This window comes from Penicillium rubens, assembly GCF_028828025.1.
Source record: "Penicillium rubens strain IBT 27055 chromosome Unknown utg000004l_segment0_segment0, whole genome shotgun sequence".
NCBI lineage: Eukaryota > Fungi > Ascomycota > Eurotiomycetes > Eurotiales > Aspergillaceae > Penicillium > Penicillium rubens.
In genome coordinates, this window is record NW_026890602.1 from 468,724 (window position 1) to 491,080 (window position 22,357).

General features: G+C 48.0%; 10 protein-coding genes across 10 annotated transcripts; 4 read left to right on the plus strand and 6 right to left on the minus strand.

Moving 5' to 3' along the window:
* Window positions 1-116: 116 nt before the first annotated feature.
* N7525_010126 (Zn(II)2Cys6 transcription factor) lies at window positions 117-2,431 on the plus strand (the record flags this gene model as incomplete). Its single annotated transcript, XM_061214980.1, has 5 exons — window positions 117-537; window positions 591-796; window positions 849-1,249; window positions 1,297-1,887; window positions 1,939-2,431. 5 exons carry the CDS (start codon window positions 117-119, stop codon window positions 2,429-2,431), a joined length of 2,112 nt encoding a protein of 703 aa, XP_061067492.1.
* Window positions 2,432-2,579: 148 nt separating this feature from the next.
* N7525_010127 (uncharacterized protein) lies at window positions 2,580-3,262 on the minus strand (the record flags this gene model as incomplete). The annotated part of the gene is made up of 3 exons (XM_002556582.1): window positions 2,580-2,908; window positions 2,992-3,054; window positions 3,106-3,262. The coding sequence occupies 3 exons, from the start codon at window positions 3,260-3,262 to the stop codon at window positions 2,580-2,582; spliced, it is 549 nt and encodes a 182-aa protein (XP_002556628.1).
* An 812-nt stretch (window positions 3,263-4,074) lies between these two features.
* N7525_010128 (uncharacterized protein) lies at window positions 4,075-4,840 on the minus strand (the record flags this gene model as incomplete). Its single annotated transcript, XM_002556583.1, has 3 exons — window positions 4,075-4,374; window positions 4,430-4,615; window positions 4,694-4,840. 3 exons carry the CDS (start codon window positions 4,838-4,840, stop codon window positions 4,075-4,077), a joined length of 633 nt encoding a protein of 210 aa, XP_002556629.1.
* A 576-nt stretch (window positions 4,841-5,416) lies between these two features.
* On the minus strand, window positions 5,417-6,404 carry N7525_010129 (uncharacterized protein; the record flags this gene model as incomplete). Its single annotated transcript, XM_061214981.1, has 2 exons — window positions 5,417-6,079; window positions 6,129-6,404. The coding sequence occupies 2 exons, from the start codon at window positions 6,402-6,404 to the stop codon at window positions 5,417-5,419; spliced, it is 939 nt and encodes a 312-aa protein (XP_061067493.1).
* A 1,126-nt stretch (window positions 6,405-7,530) lies between these two features.
* On the minus strand, window positions 7,531-8,058 carry N7525_010130 (uncharacterized protein; the record flags this gene model as incomplete). The annotated part of the gene is made up of 1 exon (XM_002556585.1): window positions 7,531-8,058. One exon carries the CDS (start codon window positions 8,056-8,058, stop codon window positions 7,531-7,533), a length of 528 nt encoding a protein of 175 aa, XP_002556631.1.
* A 777-nt stretch (window positions 8,059-8,835) lies between these two features.
* On the plus strand, window positions 8,836-9,072 carry N7525_010131 (uncharacterized protein; the record flags this gene model as incomplete). Its single annotated transcript, XM_061214982.1, has 1 exon — window positions 8,836-9,072. The coding sequence occupies one exon, from the start codon at window positions 8,836-8,838 to the stop codon at window positions 9,070-9,072; it is 237 nt and encodes a 78-aa protein (XP_061067494.1).
* An 867-nt stretch (window positions 9,073-9,939) lies between these two features.
* On the plus strand, window positions 9,940-11,448 carry N7525_010132 (FAD-dependent oxidoreductase; the record flags this gene model as incomplete). The annotated part of the gene is made up of 4 exons (XM_002556587.1): window positions 9,940-10,344; window positions 10,405-11,128; window positions 11,187-11,265; window positions 11,313-11,448. 4 exons carry the CDS (start codon window positions 9,940-9,942, stop codon window positions 11,446-11,448), a joined length of 1,344 nt encoding a protein of 447 aa, XP_002556633.1.
* Window positions 11,449-12,118: 670 nt separating this feature from the next.
* On the minus strand, window positions 12,119-13,774 carry N7525_010133 (aldehyde dehydrogenase family protein; the record flags this gene model as incomplete). The annotated part of the gene is made up of 4 exons (XM_002556588.1): window positions 12,119-12,275; window positions 12,328-12,397; window positions 12,456-13,657; window positions 13,716-13,774. 4 exons carry the CDS (start codon window positions 13,772-13,774, stop codon window positions 12,119-12,121), a joined length of 1,488 nt encoding a protein of 495 aa, XP_002556634.1.
* Window positions 13,775-15,879: 2,105 nt separating this feature from the next.
* Window positions 15,880-17,577, minus strand: N7525_010134 (histidine phosphatase family protein; the record flags this gene model as incomplete). The annotated part of the gene is made up of 3 exons (XM_061214983.1): window positions 15,880-16,729; window positions 16,786-16,915; window positions 16,968-17,577. 3 exons carry the CDS (start codon window positions 17,575-17,577, stop codon window positions 15,880-15,882), a joined length of 1,590 nt encoding a protein of 529 aa, XP_061067495.1.
* A 2,568-nt stretch (window positions 17,578-20,145) lies between these two features.
* On the plus strand, window positions 20,146-22,073 carry N7525_010135 (adenosine deaminase family protein; the record flags this gene model as incomplete). The annotated part of the gene is made up of 4 exons (XM_002556591.1): window positions 20,146-20,305; window positions 20,368-21,240; window positions 21,299-21,816; window positions 21,870-22,073. 4 exons carry the CDS (start codon window positions 20,146-20,148, stop codon window positions 22,071-22,073), a joined length of 1,755 nt encoding a protein of 584 aa, XP_002556637.1.
* Between the last annotated feature and the right edge of the window lie 284 nt (window positions 22,074-22,357).

Genomic DNA, 22,357 nt, shown 5'->3' on the forward strand with positions numbered 1-22,357 from the left:
ACGATCCAATACTACAACATAGATTCTCAACCCCAATCATCCGTCCAAAGTGCCTCTTCCGAAATACCCGTCGTCGTCGGCCCGCGCACCCTTATCGCTTATCGCTTCTCCACGGTATGCGGGGATCTCATCCCCAGACCTGTGCCTTTGTACACTCTTCAAGAATGCCACGCCCTAAGGTCCATCCAGCGAATCGGCTGCGAGCAAACACTGCATGCACTGCCTGTCGTGCATCCAAGAAGCGCTGCAGTGGTTATTTCCCGTGCACCAACTGTATTCACAAAGGGCGTGGCCGCTCATGCACCCCATTCAAGTCCTTACCAAATGCAGGCCTCCGAAACCGCCCCGTACCTGCTTCTAGACCCACAGTTGAGACACCTCAGACATCGAGGGGAATGGCAGTCGATTTGCAAAACCCTTCGCATGATATTGGTACACCTCATCCCGAGTTTGACACGCTGGAGGCGGGATCACACTCACCTGAAGTTACGCATCAGACGCATCCGCGCATGCTCCGCAACCTGCAAGGGGAACGAGGTATGAAAAATTTGCGACTATCATGCACATCATTTGATTGACGCTGTCCGCAGTGTATGTCGGGAAAGCCGCGTCTCTGTCATTTCTACAACTGCTTCGGGATACAGTGACCCAACATATCGGGCCCTCACAGTTCTCTCACAATGGGGGCAGCGAGGATATGCTAGAGGCAGAGGCTCATCACGATTTGTTGAATTCCTCCGAAGAATGTTGCACTATTGATGAGAAGGATCGGTTTATCCAAAATTATCACGCCGCGGTAAGACGAATGTCAATCATAAAGACCGGATAAATTACTGACAAACTGCGAGACGAGTGGGGTTTTCAATTTGAGCCTCGGTGACGACATTTTGTGTCCGTTGATTGGCCCAGCAGAGCCCAAAACCGACCGGGAAAAGACTAGGGCTGCCATCATAGACCTTATGGTCGCCATCGGAGCACAAACCCTCCCAAATGACCGAAAAACCCTTCAGGTGGAGCGATTTTACTTTGCTCGCGGCCAGCATAGGACGTTTGCCAATATGCTCGAAGATCCTAGCGTGGATTTGATCCGAGTATTTCTACTCATGTCCTTTTATATGCTGGGAGCATGCCGTCGAAACACTGCATTCATGTACCTGGGAGTGGCATCACGAGCAGCAGTGGCCCTTGGTTTCCATGCAGACTTCCCAGCACCAAGAAGCCCCGATGAAAGTGATGAGAGAAACGAACGGTAGAAGCTTCTCGCAAAATCTATTTGGCCCAGCTAATCCCTAATAGGTCACGATTATGGATGAGTTTATGTATCCTTGACTTACTTGTCAGTTCGATCCTCGGTAGACCTTCTGCTATATCACCTCTATTACCCGAGAATCGACAAGAACCCAGTTGGATTGAGGCCGCACCAGCCGATCCTGGCCTGGTAGCTTCATATCAGTTAGCGTTGATCCTGGATGAAATAATAAACTGCCTTTACAGTGCCAAGGCCGCATCCGCACAGCAAGCAGACCTACTATTATTCAAATTAAACGCCTGGGGTGAATATCTGCCGCGATCATTAAGGACGCCGTCTTTAGAACACAACGACCAGCGCACTTTCCGAGAGCATACAATTAGAAACATGCATGTTGCATGTTCGTATCATTTTGCCGTGATCTTAGTCACCCGGCCTTTCCTCGTCTCGGTCTTGAGTGTCCGGCTGGCCCGGCTACACCAGAGCCTCTCGACGAGTCAGCCCAGTCATGTTCCTGAGGAGGACCCATCCCATTCTCGACTCGCAGCGGCATGTATTGATTCCGCTGTATACATGCTGCAAACGTGTCTGGAGGTTCATATGTCCGGCCTTCTTCTTCGGAATATGTGCATTCTAAAGTTCGTCTGCCCCAATACCCATCTAGTGACTCCAATACTAACATTCGACAGAGCATTCATTTTCGCCGCAGCCCTTGTCATCGGGTTCTCCATGTTCTCTCAACGTGACGTTGATCCCGATATTGATGATGTGTTCCGCGGTGCCCTGACTATCTTGCGCATGCTGGCGTTGCAGTCTGCCCAGGCAGCACACTACCTAGAAATAATAACGAAGCTAGAGGCCGCTATAAACAAGCAGCGCCAGCAACTCGCTGCCCAAGCCCGACAGCGACGGAGTCGATACGTCAGTCGGATTTTTAGCTTGACCGACAGCCCGGCAACACCGCGGACACAAAATGAGGGGGACGAAGGAGAAGCGAGAAATGTAACCCCACTTCTATCGCAGAGTGAGAGTGTCACATCATACGCGTGGTTACATTCAGAAGATGGAACAGCACCAGCTGTTTCACCCCCAATGGTCGATGGCGCTTTATTTGATTGGGAGGGTATGGATTTGCCGTTGTGGGATAGTTTTCCATTTCTCGCTGAATCTACTACAATGTGATGAATATAATTACTATGTAATCCTGGAGACTTCCATAGGTCTAGTTTACTGGATTTGGACCAACATTGGAACATTGGAACCTATGGGGTTTAGTAGGACTACGTGAGCATCTGTGCCCCCAAACGAAGATTTGCACGATTCAATTCGCTCAAACGGATGACTTCACGGTGGGAATCAAGAACCCAGGAGGAAAAAGGTTCGAAGTGTCCCAGTAGAGCTGGTAAATGCCGTCGACATGCGTGCCCTTCAGACGGAACGAATCGCATAGCAGGCCATTCTCATTTTGCCACATGAGATACCTGCCATAGAAAAGAAATCTATTTACCGTCGCATCCTCCGGTGTATCGACATTGTTCCCAGTGAAGCCTACAGGTAGCACCTTATTGGGTGTGGGACGGATGTATAAGGAGGTGTCAGGGTCAAAGGTGTAATCCTTGTCAGTGGCTGTCGCGATAATTCCGGAGTTTTTGAAAACAACTAATTGAGGATTCCAAGGTTAGCTGTTGGTCTGACTAAAATGGGCACAAATGGAAATGATGTGGAAAAGAAATAGACCTTACATGCAACATCCGTTGTCACCGATCCAGCCACCCACTGAGAAGAGTTGCCGACATATGCAAATCCTAGGTCTTCGTGTTAGGTGGGCAATAGACTGAGATGAGAAATGGTATAACCGTCTGAATAAAAGACATTAGCTCCCTCAGGAGCTACACCGTAGGCAAGAATGGAGAAGGATTCTGTTGGATAGCGCGTTTGCAGCTCCGACTGAGACAGTGCAGCCATGGCTTGCGAAGCCAAAGTGATCCTGGTCGGTAGGACATTCAATCTCATTTTTTGAGAGTCTGGAAAGAAGATTATTTGGATATTAGCGCTAGGCGTGTAGCTGGGCAGTCATGTTATATCCCATTGTCAGACGTGTCACGTAGGGTGATGCAGTCAGATTCTGCATTCGACGGCTGACGCTTAGATCAATCAGCTACGTAACCTTGGAATAATAGCATAAAATTTATAAATCCTGCATATATTTCGATTCTCGTCTCTACTTGAATCCGCTTAGATTCAAATTAATACGCAATTGGTGACAAGGAACACTTTATATACGGTTGTAGAAAGTGATATTGTTGAGCCGTGACGCCTTAGCATTGCCAAAATATCGAGCTCTCATTCAAACTATTCGGTCGATTATGGACAGACGGTCATAGAATCAGCCAGATAGTGGCAGGTAAGCAAGGGTATGCTGCATTATAACCCTCCGACTGGTTACTTCTTACTGGTGAGCAACTAGAGATTGCTTATCTTCTTGGCGTTGGATACTCGATCATTGAAGTCAAAAGAGAAAGAATGGCCTACCACTATAGAGGATAGTATACCTAGGTACGTCCTTTGCGGTACTGTTCGTGAAAGTCTCGGAATTTCCACGGGCGGGCAATACAGAAGCGATCTATTTCAGCGCCACATCTGATGTCAGTGAGGCTTTTTTTCGGCGAAATCATATAGACGAAGTCGCTTCGCTCATACTTGCTCTCCGCTGCGTCTAATAATCGCCTTTAAAGCACGCAAAGAAACTATAAATTGGGTTCTAATAGAATCCACTCAAAATGCCTATTGATACATTCTATTCCGATCTGGTCTCGCGTTTCCTTTCAGGGAAGGCCAAGGCGTTGCCTCCACCGCTCCCCGTCCCAGAAGCCACTGCTCGCAAGCCAGTCTAAATGACTAGCCAAACATTCCTCCTGCTGGGGCGAGAAATTGATCGGTCCCTGTGATCGGAGATGTCGCACGAAATTCGTAACTGCTCTAACACCTTGACCTGGCGGTTGTCTTCCCAAACGGATGGAGTCACTCATAACCATGTAAATAAGCGTGTCTGTAGCGGTGGTATACGGTAGATCACCAATGCTGTTCTCCGCGATGGTTGGTGTTCCTTGCGGAACGTAGGGTAACTTGGATAAGTGAGCACGTAAATAGAACATAGTGGCAATGATAGTGTTCACTCACTATTTCCTTCGGTATGAAGAGAACGGGCCTACCTTTGAATTCGAGGAAGCCGAGTCGTTGCTGAAAACTTTCTGGATGCATGGACAGTAGTTTCAGTTTCAGCAGGTCCGAAACCCCGGAGGGAAGCTCGTCTACCCGATGGTCGAACCCATCTCCAAGATAGACGAGAAATTCAACTTTCTCTTTCTATCACGAGAATCAAATTAGTTTCTCCTTTGGATTTATTATATTTCCCCATTCAGGGATAACAAGAAAAAGACGCACCTGCTGTACCGGATGACTAGGGAAATATCTCCTTACGGCTAGTTCACCGGTCACAAGTAATCGAATTTGTTGGAACCCTGCAATGCTCTGAAGGCAGCGTAAGATTTCCCTGGCAGCGTCCTCTGGGGTAGCAGGTGTAACAGCCATTATCGAATCTGAATGGGGTTACCTGGCATCGGATACTGGGTTTATATAAACATACTAGCCAGATACTGTTTACCTGTTTACAATCACCATATTGCAAGACAGTGTTAAGCTTCAATGCCCCGAGATCTCATCTCCTACTTCTCAAAGAAACTGACCTAATTTTTACTGTAGTATGAGAAAGGTAGGGGTTTGCCTCACTGAATCTCAGTACATTGATCCGAGCGGGATTCTCTTTGTTTCGGGACTTGTTCTTTAGCATCAAGCGCATTTATACTCAGTAGTGTACAATTATCTATTTCAATACTTCAGATAATTGTTTTAATGGTTTTGGCCCGGGGAATCCGATTTTTTATTTATTTTCTTTTTCGTTTTCCTTTCGTTCCCCCCTCGCTTTTTGGGAGGGGGGTGGGGGGATTGAATGCCCTTTTGCAACGGCGAGTCAGGACTGTAATGTTTCAAACCCTAACAAAGGAAATCAAGGACAGGGAGAAAAGCAAGTCAAAAACAAGTCAATATGAAGCAAAACAAGTCAACACGAAACAAAACAAAACCAAAATGAAAGCAAATTAAACCATCTCAGAACCAACAGCCTTCTCGTTCAGCCTCCTCCACTGTCCTAAACCAATTAATGCGAGGTGGAGGCGGCAGTTCATTGTTAGCCCTCATTTCGTTCACGAGGTCGACCATTGGGTCCCATCTTCTTCGCGTACGCTGTTCTTCGGGTATAGTAAATTCTTGCCACATAGCTTGGAACCTAGGGGGGAGAGTTATTCCTTCCGGGCGCTCTTTTGCTACAATTACCAAGTCCATCCACTGAAAATACAAACCATTGGCATGGTCAATATCTCGACAAAACAGCCACAAGGCCGCCTCGGTGAAAGAGCTTCGGTTGAGAACCTTAATTGGATAAACCTCAGTCCACGGACCCGACATTCCCTCGGGTACATATGGTGGGAATCGAGGATCATTGGAAAGCATCAAGTGGGGATCGTCTGCAGCAGGGGCGGATGCCCCAAAGTCTGGAAGCCACCAAAGATGGCTAGATTTGGGGTACAGCCGTAGCACTTCGTGTTCAGGATATAGAGCCTCGACGTGAAAATGCACCGGAGGAATAAGGTAATCATTATTCACCGTTTTTACGACGTCGCATCCAGGGTCTGTGCAAGGTGTGAATCCAGCAGCGAATAGGGCATCAGAGGCCTTCTGAATCAGATGATCAAGAACCAAGAATTGAATATCCTAGAGAGTTAAACTGTGATCTGAGAACAAGACATAAGGAGTCACTTACTTCGTTAAAATGTCTCCAGTCGCCAACTAACCAGGCGGCCATCGTGCCCCAGAGAAGATTGGGAACTTGTGCCTCGTCCAGAATTCTGGCCACATCTGCAGCTGGCTTTACTTGACGGTTGAGCACTTCCATTCTTGCTTCTTCGGACGCGAACTTTCGTGGAGGATCGTCACGATGTTTTATGTATTTCCCACTATACATGTTGGCTGGCCAGGGCATGGTGGCTACCCAGGAGATGGGGGCTGGCCAGTTCATGATGGCGGTTGGCAAGGGCATGGTGGCTGGATAGGGGAATTGTAGATGTCTTGGAGTAGTTGAAACCTGATGTTTTTATAAGTGCGGGCTCGGGCCTTTTCAATATATTATCCCCTTCTTCCTGATGGAAAATGAAAGAATGTTATCCTAAAAGAATAGACTTCGAGACTCGGCGAATGATCCATAAACATAATGAGTGCGGCCCTAGCCAGAGGCAATTGAATAAGAACAAAGACATCGGAGGGTATTTCTAAAAATATATACCCAGGACTGCAAATGGATCGTTTTGTATAAGCCTCGTTTCATCGTCTCTTCGACTAAAGAGTGTTCATAAATAATACCCTCGGGCACCTAGTCTGACGCAACAAAGACATATCCCTTCGGTTATTGGGTCCCCTATCAAAAGGAAGAAAGGGAAAGAAAGGAACGAAAGGAAATAGATGCCGTAGCATTTCCGGGCACGAAGATCGTAATCCCACGGGCTTTGATCAGTTCTCCGATCCCTTATTCTACTATGGAGTATGCACCCTCCTTTCCCTGTCGTCCTCGAAGCCATTTCTGCCAGGATAATTAGACAAAGAAAACGAAGGAAAAGAAAATAACCGGGTAGGATAAGCAAATCTGTAAGTGGGCACCCATATCGTAAAATCTACTACGGTGGACAAACTGGCGGTCTATATTGTACCAGAAATTGGAAATGATTGGCAGGAAGCGAGACTTCAGTGGCATCTTCAATATTGAGGATGTGACGAGCCAGATCTACAAGCAAAGCATGATAGCGAAGCAAGAGAGTACTTCATTCAAGATACTAAAGACGGGGAAGAAAGAAAGAAAGGAAGCAAAGTCTGGTGCGCTCTCTGAGAAAGCTTAATCAAACCGAGACTAGTGTAAACCACCCATGGATGCAAACCCCGACTCTTCTCGTTTAAGCGAAGCGCAAACAAAGAAAGCAAGCAAACAAATCTAACAGATCTGACATGTGATCTTGCATATGATACCAGATCAGATCCAGAGCGTGACAGAGGACTCCAGAAGTGAAGAAATCCAAGGAGGGAGGGTAGACCCAAAGCATAAATAGAATAGGAATATCCAGTTGCGCAGCCATGCATTTTCCGTACGGCTAGTCGGACTGCTTAAAGCCCCAGCCTTACGTATAATATGCGCCCTGGTCAAGAGCAAGGGGCGTCTGCTCCGGCCATAGTTTCCGGATGGCGGATCTTGCTGCCGTGATTTGATCCATGTTCGTGGCGAATTGGACTTGATGTAAAAGATCGATTTGACCAAGAGTCCAGAATCTGCACCCCACTCCATTTGCATCGAATTCGTACTTGTGGCGGCCATTTCCAATGAGCAAATTGTAAATTCTCGAGACTGAAAGCCCGGGAATCACATCGATGATGAACTCTGCTTGGGCATCGTCTGGCAGCTTACACGTCAACTCTGAAACAATAAGGTGGGCTTTAGAACCGCCTTGGAGAATAGAGCTTGGGGCGTTGTAGCTTGGCTGACAATCAAATTGGACAGATGTCTTGGGAGATACCGATAGGTAGAGACACCAATGGTTTGTCCCCGAATTTTGACTGTGCGGCACAGCAAGGATCTGTGTCACAGGTAAAGCCAAAATTTCCTCCTGGCGGTTCTTCGGCACGAAATGAACTGGCTGGAAGGTCGCCATGCTGCTGTTCAAAAGTCAACATTTGCGGGTACGAATGGTCCAGGTGATAAAGGTCGGTAACTACCCGAGTGATTGCTATGCAGAAACGGCCAATACACCAGCGTAGGACACTTATTTTCCACTAACCTGTCTAATCCAAGTCAACGAAATCTCTGTGGATAAATGGAATTTGTTGATATCTGTTGGGTGCTAAGGACGATGATGCGGGGAAGCAGAGTGAATAAATATGAGCATGTGACCGAAAAACAAACCCATCAAACCTTCCAAGGTTGGGATATGCCACTCCAATACTCAAGGATTTTATACTGCTATCGATGTAGTGGGTGGACAAAAATGGGGAGACTATACCCTCATTACTCGAACAGGTGGCATCTTTCGATAATCAAAAGCATCTTGCGGATATGGCCCAAGGTACGCGAAGTTTAGTTTTTTCAACCAAATTATCTAACAGACAGCCGCCACCAGACAGCAATTCGGTACGTGCATACGGTGTATCAGGCAGGAATCTGAATGGCCAAGAAACAAAACGATGACAAAGCGTTGATCATGTTCCACTACTATTACGGAACGTCCTTCATGCTCAACCCCAACGGCCAGAAGACAAAGCCATTGAATTGTGGGAGGCCGCTATGAAGGTATGTCTTCCGTCATCTGATTTCGAGGTAGCTGTGAGGTTGTCTCAAATCTATGCAGGTTTGGGTGGACTCTATCTGCAGAGAGCCCTTGTTGCAAAGGACAACGGCGATAGCAGAGTATTCCCTTCGCAAAATTTCAGACATGGGGTCGGAAGAAGTGCCACAGGCTCAGCTCCCTCTGCCTCCCCGGCTTTATGTTGCCCGATTCCATCATGTTAACGGCGACCATGCGAAAGCGCGAGAGATTGTGCGGACTCCGGTCCAGATAGCCCTCGAACTTCTTTCCGACGAAGATACAACAAACGACCACCAAGCGTTCGCAAAACTGCTCTACATCTTCATTCCACTTGGTGACAAAAAGAACACGGTCGCTGCCTGAAGCTTATTTCCGTTTGGCAGTAAAGCCGAACATACGGCCGATCCGGACTCTTCGGGCCACTCGGATGACAATGACGACGAGCTCAATTATGATCTGAGGTTGTATCGCTTCGGCCAATGAAAACATCAATGAAAAGCTCCCAGCAAGATACAGATATGTATGAACTGCATCTTGATCTGCCTAGAAATAACTGTTTGAAGAAGCCGCGAGAGGGAAAGTTGGAACTAAACATCTGCCATCCGAGCCATGAATATTTCGAGGTTCCTGAGTGAGATGAAGACGGGGTAGCCTCGCTACCCAAGGGGGAGGTGTCATGGGAGAACCTACCTTGGGGAGAACGGAATATCACCCTGGGAGAATGGAAACAGGAAATCCGAAAAGACTATATCGGACTGGATGTTTAATTGACTGTACAATGTTTTCCATCCTCCAGGTGCATGCGCTAGTCAAACAATCTTTCTCATACATTGACGTAGACTACTCATAGGTGATGGCCTTTGCCTGAGTTGAAAATAACTAGGGATACAATAATAATTTACATAGGCAGGTTAAAAATAGCGGCCAGCGGTGGATATCCCTAAAGCAGTATACCTAAAGTCGGTGGACAAGAAGGTGTGGCCATAGACATGCCCTTCGACGAATCGGGAAGTATAAAAGCCGAAGATAAGCGCAAGTGCGCGGCCCGCCGCGACCCGAGTGCACTATCCGCCACCCGATGTAGACGGCTGTGAAGCATGGTTGCGAATATTTAGAGATAAAAGAACAATAGGAGACAGTTTGCTATATATTCATGTTGGTACTCACAATATTCTGCTTCGATACAACCTCTCAAGACCGCAATATTTTATTGATTTATCCACATACACCATGTCAGGTTGGAAGAGTCTTAATGTAGGCGTCATTGGCGGGGGCATCGGGGGCATGTCCGTTGCAGTTGCCTTGCGTCGTGCAGGACACACCGTGACCATCTACGAAAAGTCGGACTTTGCAGGCGAGGTTGGCGCTTCGGTTTCCTGTGCTGCCAACGGAACCCGCTGGCTACACGAGTGGAACGTCGATATCGCCAAGGGTGACCCTGTGGTCCTGAAGAAGCTTATCAACCGCGACTGGCACACGGGTGAACCCGTCAGTGTGTACGACCTCGATGATTACGAGGAGCGCTGGGGATATGTCTACAACATGTTCCACCGCCAGTACATGCATGCCATGCTAAAGGATTCCGCGCTGGGCGAGGGTGAAGGAGCGCCAGCAACTCTCAAAGTGAACCACCGGGTATGTTTATCACGGGGGCAGCTTGAAACCGAGCATGTGCTAACGTTGTCTGGGATCTAGTGTCGCGATATCGATCTGAAGACGAGTACGGTCGTCTTCGAGAACGGCGATGTTATAAGCCACGATCTGATCGTCGGTGCAGATGGAATCGGATCGGCGGTTCGAGGGATTATAGGAATCAAACCTGAAAAGCGACCCTCGGATCAGAGCTGCTTGCACACCAACGTCAAAACCGAGGATGCTGTCAGGCTCGGCTTGGTGAACTACTCCGAGAATAGCGCACTGGAGTACTGGGGTGGACAGGAAGGCAAATGGGATAAGATTGTTCTGTCACCCTGCAACGGCGGACAGCTTCTCTCGTACTACTGCTTCTTCTCGCGTGAGCAAGGAGACTATTCGACACAGTCGTGGGGGGCCGAGGACCGCCCCGTTGAGGAACTCCTCGCGCCATACCCGGAACTGGACCGACAAGTGTTTAACCATCTGAAAATTGGGACGGAGATCAAACCATGGCGTCTCTGGGTCCATGACCCATACCCGTATATCCAACGCGGTAACACCTGTCTGTTGGGGGATGCTGCACACCCGATGATGCCTCATCAAAGTCAAGGAGCCTGCATGGCCATCGAAGATGCGGCAGCACTTGGACTACTATTTGGTAAACGGTATTTCTCGGGGGATATCGCTCAGGCCCTCGCTGTTTACCAGGAGGTACGTCTGCCTCGTGTCACAAGGGTGCAGGCGGCAGCAGCCAAGGCGGCTTACAATATCAACGAGCGGATTGGTGAGTGACTTTTTCGTTCAATCGCTGTGCAGTGCATTGTTTTCTGACCAGAGTATAGGCTTCTCCGTGAACAAAGATATTCCCACATATAAAGTCGAAGACACGAAGAAGGTTCTTACCATCGAGGAGATGAACGCGTGAGTTCGATAGACTTTAGATTCTGGACAATACTGACAACGACTAGCTATGACATGCACAAAGACATTGAGGAGAAACTCGCCGTAAAGCGCGGGGCAACCTATACCGATAAGTTCCTGTGCGGTCTCCCCATCGGACTTGAGCTGCCAAACGGAATCACGATCGGCGGAGTCGGCGCATAATGTAAAGGCACTTTTGGGACAAGGAACCAGTCGTTGGCCAGGGTTCATCCTTTAGCTTGGCTTGTATTTGTTGAGACTTTTTGTACATTGCACTAGCCTACATAGTCATGAAATTATGAATCCATAGTACATACCGAAGTTACCAAACGTGCATGTCCCGCCCAATACACCCTTCTAGAACAATAAAGAAATACTACACATGGTAATTCCTGTTGAGCTTAGCCCGGAGTCGATTGTTGCAGTCACCGAGCTTCTCGGGAAGAGATGTACCGAGCGGCATGCAATCACCCGTGACAGCAGGCTGCAGTTAGACGGGGTGCAATTGTACCGGGAAAATGACGAAGGAATGTAGTTATTTCCTCTAGTAACTCATTGTACCATTATTCGGGTATCTAGCTCGAAACTAGTAGATGTCTACATGTCTACATGTGTACTGTTCTGCTCTGTTCTAGACTGTCGCATGTATAGAAACAATGGAATACCCATTAATCTACCACTACCTACAGGTCCAGCTAGTTCATGTATACAAAGTGCTCCAATGCATGTGAAAAGCCGTTGATAGGAACCAAAGTCCTTCAATTTGAATTATATACGAAACGGAAAATTTCAATCGTGCATCATCATTTCATTGGACTGAATCACCCAACTGATTTCTCTTCTCTTGGTTAATTTAGAACAGGGCATCTCCCAGGCGGTAGTGCACAGTCTTAACCTGGGTGTAGTTCTCAAGGGCATAGGAACCAAGCTCACGGCCAATGCCGGACTCCTTGAAGCCACCGAAGGGAGCCTGGTAAGAGATCATGTTGTAGTTGTTGATCCAAACGGTACTGCAATAGAGTTAGCCTGGTTACAGCAGTAATTGATTGGGGGGGAACATACCCAGCCTTGAGAGCGTTAGAAACGCGGATAGCTGTGTTGATATTCTTGGTGTGAACGGCGGCAGCGAGACCTGGATACAGTTAGAATGGTTATTCACGGTTTCACAACGAATGTAAACAGATCCATACCGTAGCTGGTGCTGTTGCCAATGCGGATGGCATCAGCCTCATCCTTGAACTTGGTGACGGCAATGACGGGGCCGAAGATCTCCTCCTGGGCGATCTTCATGTCGGGAGTGACGTCGGTGAAAACGGTAGGCTGGATGAAGTAGCCCTCGGTACCGTGACGTTCACCACCCAGGGCGACAGTAGCACCCTCGGTCTTACCGTGGTTGATGTATTCCATGATGCGGTCGAACTGGAGCTGTGAAACCTGGGGGCCCTGGAAGGTGTCGCCCTCGAAGGGGTTGCCGAGCTTGTTCTGGGCGGCGCGCTCCTTGAAGCGAGCGACGAACTTGTCGTGAATGCTCTCCTGGACCAGCAGGCGAGAACCGGCGCAGCAGCACTGGCCGTGGTTGAAGAAGATACCAAAGTTGGCCCATGAGATAGCGTTGTCAATATCGGCATCCTCGAAGACGATGTTGGGGGACTTGCCACCCAGCTCGAGAGTGACCTTCTTCAGGTTGGACTTAGCGGCGGCCTGTAGGATCATACGGCCGACAAGGGTGGAACCAGTGAAGGCGACCTTATCAATGTCCATGTGGCTAGAGATAGCGGCACCAGCAACACGACCGAAGCCAGAGATAACGTTAATAACACCGGGTGGGAAGCCAGCCTCGACAATAAGCTTAGAGGCGTACAGACCAGACAGAGGGGTCTGCTCAGCGGTCTTAATAAGCACGGTGTTACCGGCAGCGATAGCGGGACCAATCTTCCAGGCCCACATAAGAATAGGGAAGTTCCAGGGGATGATCTGACCACAGACACCGACGGGCTCGTGGCGGGTGTAGGAGAGGGTCTCGGAGTTGGTGTCAATAGTCTGGCCAGTGATCTTGTCGGCCCAGCCACCGTAGTAGCGGAGACAGCCAGCGGCATTGGCAATATCGACCTTGGCCATAGTGACGGCCTTACCATTGTCGAGGGCCTCAATAGAAGCCAGGGTCTCCATATCACGCTCGAAGAGGTCGGCCAGCTTGGTAAGCATACGGCCACGGTCCGAGGGGGTCACCTTCTTCCAGGGACCCTCGAAGGCCTCGCGGGCGGCCTTGACAGCGATATCGACATCCTTCTCGGAAGCCTCGTAGACGGAGGTGATGGGCTTTTCGGTGGTGGGGTTCAGGGTCTCGAAGGTCTTGCCATCAACACCCTTGACGAACTCGTTGTTGATGAACCTAGAAGCAGGAACCAATTAGCGATGGGATCGGGATATGAGAGAGGGGTAAAGCATACAAGCCGAGGGGCTGTTCATAAGTGACATTGGGAGTCTGAATCGTAGTGGAGAGCGACATGGTTGCACAGGAGTATCACGAATAGATGCAGGAAAGAGAAAACGGAGGGGGGGATCTCCAAGGGTTTTATATATAACTTACCTATACTTGACAAAAACTGTCTTTGCATTTCGTTGGCTTTCTTGATGCGGGGTCAACGCCACGTGAGCCCCTTTTTGTCATAGGTAATGGTATGTATCTGTCTGTATCTGTATGGTTACTATGTTATTATACAGGGAGCTCCAAATGTTCCATATTATATGTACTACATTCAATGTCGGACTTCAGTCCTGTATATTAACCTAGCAAATATGTATGTCATGTCATGTGGAATTATCCGAATATGTATTGGATATCCATGTTTGCCCGTTGCTTCCCCTTCCTCTATTTCTTTTCCTGATTACATGTATTCATACAACGTCTTTTCAATACGAGCTCCGGGGGGGGGGGGGGGGGGCTTGGCACAGAGCATGGACGTGTACTTAAAACGTGTGCTAAGACCCTCTCGGGTTAAGGCCGAGGTAAGATGACCTTTGTTGATCCCGGCAGAAGTTCCGAGCTGGTATAAGTGCCCCCTTACATATGTATAGTTTATGAGTTTATCCCAAACGCCTATGAGTACTCCGTACATGTTTTACTTTTCTATACAAAAGTGCCGAGCGCCTTTTATTTCGGGCCAAAGGGCGAGAAGAGGGGCAAGTGGGGAATGTGATCATCATGATGATGTCTCCGTACGCGGGCTAACATCTTCCCGGTAAGCTATGGTTTATCGTATGCGTTGTACATCTGGGCAAGCTTCGAAGCTTCAATTTCCTTTTTTTTTCTCTCCCTTTTTCAAGCCGTGGATAAGCGGACTTTATTTTGGATGAAGCTGAATGAGGGAGTACGTATCACCTGACGTCCCGATCAGGAAATGTTCAATGTTCAGCTGCTGTAGCTTTTTTACGTAAGCTGCAGATAATGTCAGCCTTGGAGTTTTCCAAGGTTGAAATTCCACTGGGCACGCTTTAGCTTAATTATGCACCACCAATTAATTACCTTCAGCACCCATGCATCACTTTTGTCGGCGCGTCTTGTCGAGTCCACATTGAAACGGTAGGCCAAAAAAAAAAAAAAAAAAAGAAAGAAAGAAAGAAAAATCAAAGGAAAATCAAACGGTGTCCCCGATTCTCCTCCCTACCCCACCGCTTTCATACGGCCCGGGAAGTATCTACCATTGAAACCCATCGAGACTTACTCCGTACATCGCTCAGCTTGACCATATTGCGCGGAGGGAATGTCAGTCAGGTGTCATCAGCCAGCCGAGCCCTGGAGGGCTTCAGAAGCTTAAGGTTGGTACTCCCACCCAGATCTTGAAGATCGTTCTATCACGGATGCTATCGATTTAAATCACCTCGTATCTATCACACGCTCCGGAGACTTTGACAGACCAACTATTACGGCAGGGTCAAATGTCTCAGAAGCGGAGCGCTACCCCCCGGGAGGTCTAATTTAACGGGTCGTTCGCAACATTTAGCGGCGCCCATATGCTGAAAAGACTGGAAGGTCCCATTCCATTTCTGCTGGTGAGAGGGTGGGAATCACCCTGTTCACGCTATCATCCCTCTACCTCAGCTGAATTATGGTCTTAATGCAGACTAACTGTCCTGCAAAAATGTCGCACTCAAATTCCACGCAAGAATTTCCTTTCCTATGTACAGTCTTACAACTCCATAAGTGAAACACGAGCGGCGCCTAGGTAACAGTGGCTAACTAGCCATTGATTGAAATGACCACACCTATCCATTTATACCAATGTGGCTGGCGTGCATAAGCGACATGATATACCTCTACTTACGTATACCTTCCTTGTACAAATAATAGCTTTGTATGGACAATGGGAATACGGTGGCTACTAAGGGAGCGAAAAAAAAAAAGAAAAAAAGAAAACCAGGCTGGTAGGGATGAGAGGTCCCTCACAAGCAGCGAGTGTTAAGAGGATGCAAGAATATAGGTAGTGGAAGGAACATGGTCATGCTGGAGGCCTGTACTTGTGTACATGTGCCAGTATTTGAAATAACATTTACACTGATTCCTTGGGACTGGTGAAGAGAAGATTGAAAGATCCTCCATTTTTCCTGCCCTCTTCACGACAGTGGCGGCTGGCCATTTGGAACCTGAGTGGAGACGTTATAATCGCCAAAGCAAGCCTGCTGGTACATCGCCTGCTTGGTGAGTTCAGGAACATAATCTAGGAACTCCTTCATGCCACAGAAGCCATTGACCGAGCCCTTGCAAGGGGACAACCCTTCCACCGGCACGGGAGCATTGTTCAACACAAAGCGGATGTAGTCCGTGGTACCAGAGCTGGACGATAGATCCGGGTTCTTATACATCTGGTCCTGCAGCTTGTCCAATTTGGAATCGGCAGGGCAAGTCCAGACCTCGGTAAATAAGCGCGCACCGAATGGAGCAACCTTGTGCATTATAAAGTTGCGCGGAACAGCATGCTCGACGTTTTTAGGCATACCGTGCGGCCCGTACTTGAAGTAGTCTAAGCCTAGGGCTGCCAAGACAGCGACAATCACGGTTTCGTGGGACATGTCCATATACATAGGCTGGTGTAACGGAAATTGCTTGGTGTTGTTGTCGTAGGTATAGTTGATGCTGCTGTGACTTTGCATAATGAGACGTGACTGTAGGCGTGCCGCGACCTCTTCCACATATCCAATACCCTGTGCTCGGCCGCTAGGTGAGCCGAACATGTTGTTGCCGTAGAACATCATGTCAATGGTGTACTCAAAATCTTCCCATTCCTGTTCTGTGAACAGTGAGCAGAAAGAAGACTGGCCTAGAGTGGCGGACTCATATGGACACATGCTGAACATTGCGTAGACATCCATGGTGGTAAGGTTGAAGTCATGCGGCAAAAAGGCAGAGAAGCGCTTGAGCGCGGTCTTTGTCAATGTGGGGTAGAATCCGGCCACGTCGGGGTCTCTGTCTTCGTGTTAAGCTGAGGCAACATTTTCTGTTTAGGAAACTTTTAAACGTACCCATTGCTGCTACCATTAGTACAAGTAGAGGTCGATGACAGTGTGGTGTTAAAGCCGTCATCTTCTGACATTACAGTAAGATCGTATAACGCGTAAGAGCTGTTAGCTCCAACGTTATTGAAGAAGCCGCCTTATCGATGGTCAATGCGAATTTCTGTGGATAGACAAAGAGTAGTACTTACTCAACCACCAGCGGGCACTCTCGAGGATGCGAGGATAGTCCGTCGTGCGGAATGTGGGCTTAGGGCGTGCCGTGCCATTCGGCCACACATTCATCGAGGGATCGTAGATAGCATCGCCACGACCAGCGCGATACAGCAGTCGACCGTACTGACTCCAAAACAGAGCACCAGCAGTGGCTTCAGCGGCTGCGCCAGATGGCAGCAGCAAGTTGTTCCCAAGCACGTACTCCCAATCGTTCAGGAAGGACAGTGGACCCGAGCCAACCTTCTTGTCGGGGTTCTGCTTGGAGTAGTTGGCGATTTTGTCGGCAAAGCTCTGCATGGCACCTCCGTCGGTAGGCCACGATGAGGGATAACGCTGTCCGTGACGATGGAGTACATGCACCTGCGACAGTTCGCACTCAGCGGGGAATCCTTTGTCAATGCCGAACCCAGTCGAGTCAGTATATGGACTTAAGTTTCCCCACCTGGACTTCATGTCAAATCCAGACGGATATGACAAGCCAGTCGGGCCTGGAGCTCCTGAGCTCGAGATTGGGCTCATAGTCGGTACAGTCATGGCAGCGCTACCGCCACCAAGGGCCAAAAGAGCAATTGCAAGAGAATTCATGACCGCTGAAGGGAAGGATTCTTAGATAAACGCCACTCTGGCACAATCCAACGGAACCTACATCGGAAACTGGGAGCATTTATAGCAGGTTATCGAACAGTTTGCTTAAGCAGTGGTCGGCTAGGACTATGCTTTTTCGGATGTCCCGTAGCCTCCACTTTCTCTTCTCCGCATTTAGTGATGTTCAGTCAAAGACCGTTGTGGGCAGGTGGACACACGACAGGGGACCTTCTCGACTTTCCGCAATGGGGATCGCGGTTTTTCCTGTGATGAAGTCATGTCAAGACTGCGGGGGCGCATTAGTGTAGAGTAACTCTAACAAAGCTTGGCCACGGGGACGGCGACCACTCCACATAACGCGTGGGAAGCTGGGGAAGCAGCCATGCAAGGCACTTAACTGGTGGGGCGGGGAGTTTCTTTCTTTCCTTTCCTTTCCATTTCTTTTTCTTCCTTTTTTTCTTCCTTTTTTTCTTCCTTTTTTCTTCTTTTTTTTCCCTTTCTTTTGTTGCCTTTTTCTTTTTTTCTTAACTCTTAGGGCTTCGTGATACATGTAGATCAGATCATCGGAAGTTCTAAGTTTGGAGAAAACTGTTTGTGAGATCGACAAATGATTGTCGCTCGTTTGGGAAAACACAGGCTAGCTATTCCTAATACGGAATGTGTACTCGAGAAGGAATATGAATAATACGAAGGGAACAATTATTATTATTATTATTTCGAATATTTGCAAAATTCATGAATATATATGATACCCATTGCTGTTCCTATTGGGAAAACACAGGCTAGAGATTCCTAATGAAGTAGGTGTATTCTGCTTGGTCAGAAACTATTACTTCATGTTGGTTCGATCCAATATCGAAACCCCAAAGCGGAAATGGGAGGCTGATTCTGAGGTTATTCAGGAAATAATCGGAAGCTTATAGAATGATTCCGCGGATGTTTTGGGGTTCATTGCCGTGGATAGTGAAGCCCCGAATAGCGTGGCCATTTACCAAGTCTTTTATTTGCTTCGTTTGGTCGAGTGTATTCGGAGCGGTCAATCCGCCAATGTAGAGAACAAGAGATTCGATTTGTTGGCAATGGAAGTTTGTGAAATTATTGGTGTCCTTTTTCACGTTATGGAGGAGTTGAATTCAGTGTATCGTTTGAACTGGGTCCAGCCGACATTGGAATGCCACGTACTTTCCATTGCAGGCCCCGCTTTGATACCTAGGTAGAAACCTAGATAGCCATAAATCTTATTACTAGGACATATATACCTAGGTATATTAAAGCCCTTTTAACCTGTCTCCTCATAACCAATCATACTTGTTCCTTAAGCATGACCTACCTTCTCTTTTCCCTGATTACCTGAGGGTGTATAGGTATTAGGGACCGGCACCTGGACGGCTGTCAGATAGGTTGAATATTGCTAGCTTGTCAGTAGTAGCGCTCCCTGGCGCAAACTTCATGATGTTAAGGCCATACAGAGTGTGCTATGTAGCATTAACTTGACTTCATTGGTCAGCTGCAGCTCTTGAGCTTCGGGGGCCTCGGTAACTCCAGAGACCCTCAAAGTGACTCATCAGGGCTGATCACTGCTACAAAGAAGCTATCTACCTAGGTAGGTAGCAACAACACTCGGAACCTGCCCAATCACAGTCCCCAACAGCAACGGACAATAGATACGCCAAGATTGCCAAGGTGACCAAGACAAACACCCAAAATCCACCGACCTTCAATTGAAGGTTGGTGTGGGTACCTCAACACCTTTTCCATGGCCATCCAGTTGTGGAACAGAATGTGAGCTCCAGTATTTATTTTTTCTCTGGCATCATTTTAATCCATTTCCACTTGCTCTTTTGGGCGTAAAATGTCGATATGTAGTACAGCAATAGGCACTAAGCCAAAACGGGTATTCATCATCATTTGCAAATGATCTCCATACGGACTGTACCCGCATCAATAATGTGTACTCCGTACGTACGGAGTCCGGAGTACAAACGGGGTTAGCATAGAGCATGCATCTACAAATCCCCAGCCTCGGAAGAATATTTTCCGATATCCACACAGAATATTGCTGATGAACATGGATTATACCTAGATAGACCTCGGAAGAGACAGACTGCAAGGGATATCATTCTCTTTATGCATGTCCCAGTAAACTAAAATTATGTTTCGACTCCCAATGGACAAGGAAATGGTAGATTGGTTGCGCTACACAGTAGTCAAGGAACCATGATCTAGGCTGATTATGGTGGTCCTGAACCCCACAATGTAATCCCAAGTGTTGACATTACATTATACAGCAGGCCCACACTGATACCTAGTCATTTGGCGTCACTAGTTTACAAATAAGTCGGCCGTACAGAAGTGCTCTACAGTCATCTGCAGGAATGAGGATGTTCATTGGAGTATGCCTGTGGGGCCATGCAGGACCCATGCAGGACAGAATCAGACCTGTAAAGGGGGGTCGGGCTGTACCGTCCCTCAGCTCCGCTAGGTTTTGAACTACGTGTATGTGTAGTGTCTTCCTATAAGTACGATGGAGAATTCCTCTTCGACCAGTGACCCAGCTAGGCAGCCATCATGCACCTGCTCTCGATACTCGGGATAGTCACTCTTTCCCTGTCGGGGTTCTCAACGGCATTGGCAATTGAGGGAGAGCCAAATGTCAATGGCACTCTGGTACAACAGCATCTCAGAGACCGCGAGAAGCTGATCGCGTTGGAAAAGACACATCGGCAGGGTGTGTCTCATACAATCTTTTATCTGTCAAGTCCAAGCAAACAGAACTGACGAGTCTCGCAGATCACATCTTCCGGCAGAGTCTCTCTCCAACTGCCAAACGGGCTGATGAGATTGTACAAGCAATTCGACAGCATGAGATTGACAATTACTGGAGAGTGGCCGCCACGGACGGTCAGAAGGAACGGTTCGCAGGGCAGGCGTTCCCCCTTGCCCGACCGTATATCTCTAACACAACACTTTGGAAAGTGGTCAAGCAAATGCCCAAGGGTGCACTTTTACATGCGCATCTATCTGCTATGCTGCCGTACGATAAGATTGTGAAAATCATCATCCAGACTGAAGGAATGGTAATTTCCGCATCACAGCCTCTTGACACCAAAGAGGCCAAGCAAAATGCCACGTTCACTTTCGCTCATAATAACGGCACTCTTTCGACCACTCAGTTCAAGATTGACGCTTCTGATTATATCCCTAACACGGAGGTTCCGGTCAAAACTGCCGTAGCCAACTTCGAGGGTGGCGAGGCGGCTTTCATCGACTTTATTAAAAGTAAGACAACTATTCCACCGGGTGAGTCAATCCGCCACGAGTTAGGTGTGGACGAGATCTGGAGACGGTTCCAGGCCTATTTTGGTCCGACCGGAAGCATGATCCAGTACGAACCCGTTGTCAGAAAATTCTACCAGACACTGTTCCAAGATCTGGCCAGCGACGGTATTAGCTGGGTGGAGATTCGAACTGGCGGATCGCATGGGAAGCTAGTCCACAATGGAGACGAAGAAATTGACCCTGATCTCGATGCCTGGTGGCATGTGTTGGTTGAGGAGATTGACAAGTTCAAGGCCACCGAGCTAGGCAAAAGCAAGAACTTCTTGGGTGCAAGAGTTATTTGGTCGGATACGCGCATCAACAACCGCGCTTCAATCACCAAGAGTATGGCAAACCAGTCCCATTACCATAAAGGCTAGCTTACTCACCGTGTTTAATATAGGTATGAAAATCGCTCTCCAAAGGAAGCAAAACTTTCCACAACTCTTTAGTGGCTACGACCTTGTTGCCCAAGAAGATCTCGGTCGCCCTCTTTCTGATTTGGCACCGGAACTGGTATGGTTCCGTCAACAGAGCGAGGCCTTGAATCTCACCATTCCGTATTTCTTCCATGCCGGGGAAACACTGGGAGATGGGAACTCTACCGATCTTAATCTGTTCGATGCAATCCTGTTCAACACGCGACGAATCGGTCACGGCTTCTCCTTGTATAAACACCCAAACTTAATCCGTCAGGTAATTGAGCAAAATGTTATGGTGGAAGTATGTCCGATTTCGAACGAAGTCCTTCGCCTGAACGAAGATATTCTTCACCATCCATTGCCGGCGATGATTGCCCACGGTATTCCGACTGCAATCAGCAACGATGATCCAGCCATCCTAGGACAGGACGTGGCAGGTTTGAGTTATGACTTCTATGAAGCCATCCAAGCCTTTGACAATATTGGTCTAGCGGGATTGGTGAGTTATGTTTATTTTGATGATTCACACTGCTTGCTTACACTAGAAAACAGGGTGCGCTAGCACATAACAGTCTGCGGTGGGCAAACTTCGAAGACCAGTCTAGCGAAGATTGGATCCAAGATATTGACCGTGGTGAGCACGGAACCGGTACTAAGGCCAGGCACATTCAAGGTTGGAACAGGGAATGGGAGAAATTTTGCAAGTGGATTGTTGACGAATACGGCTCAAAGTACCCAGCAGTACAGGTTGACTGAAGCCTATACATTAGCAGACACAGTGGTGAGCTCATCTTTGGCCTGGATCAAATGCGCAACTATATAGTCCAATCAAGATGTATGGAGCTCTCTTGTATTACCCTTATTACTGGTAGAATTATACTGTGTGAACAATCATAACCACTGCCTACCACTGGTGATAGATTGACCGCACATCATAATCACAGCTTGAGGCATTGGAAGCATACCAAATAGGTGCAATATGCCACAATTTTATAGGCCGAATTTTAGATGCTATACCAACAATCTTCTCTCACAGAATC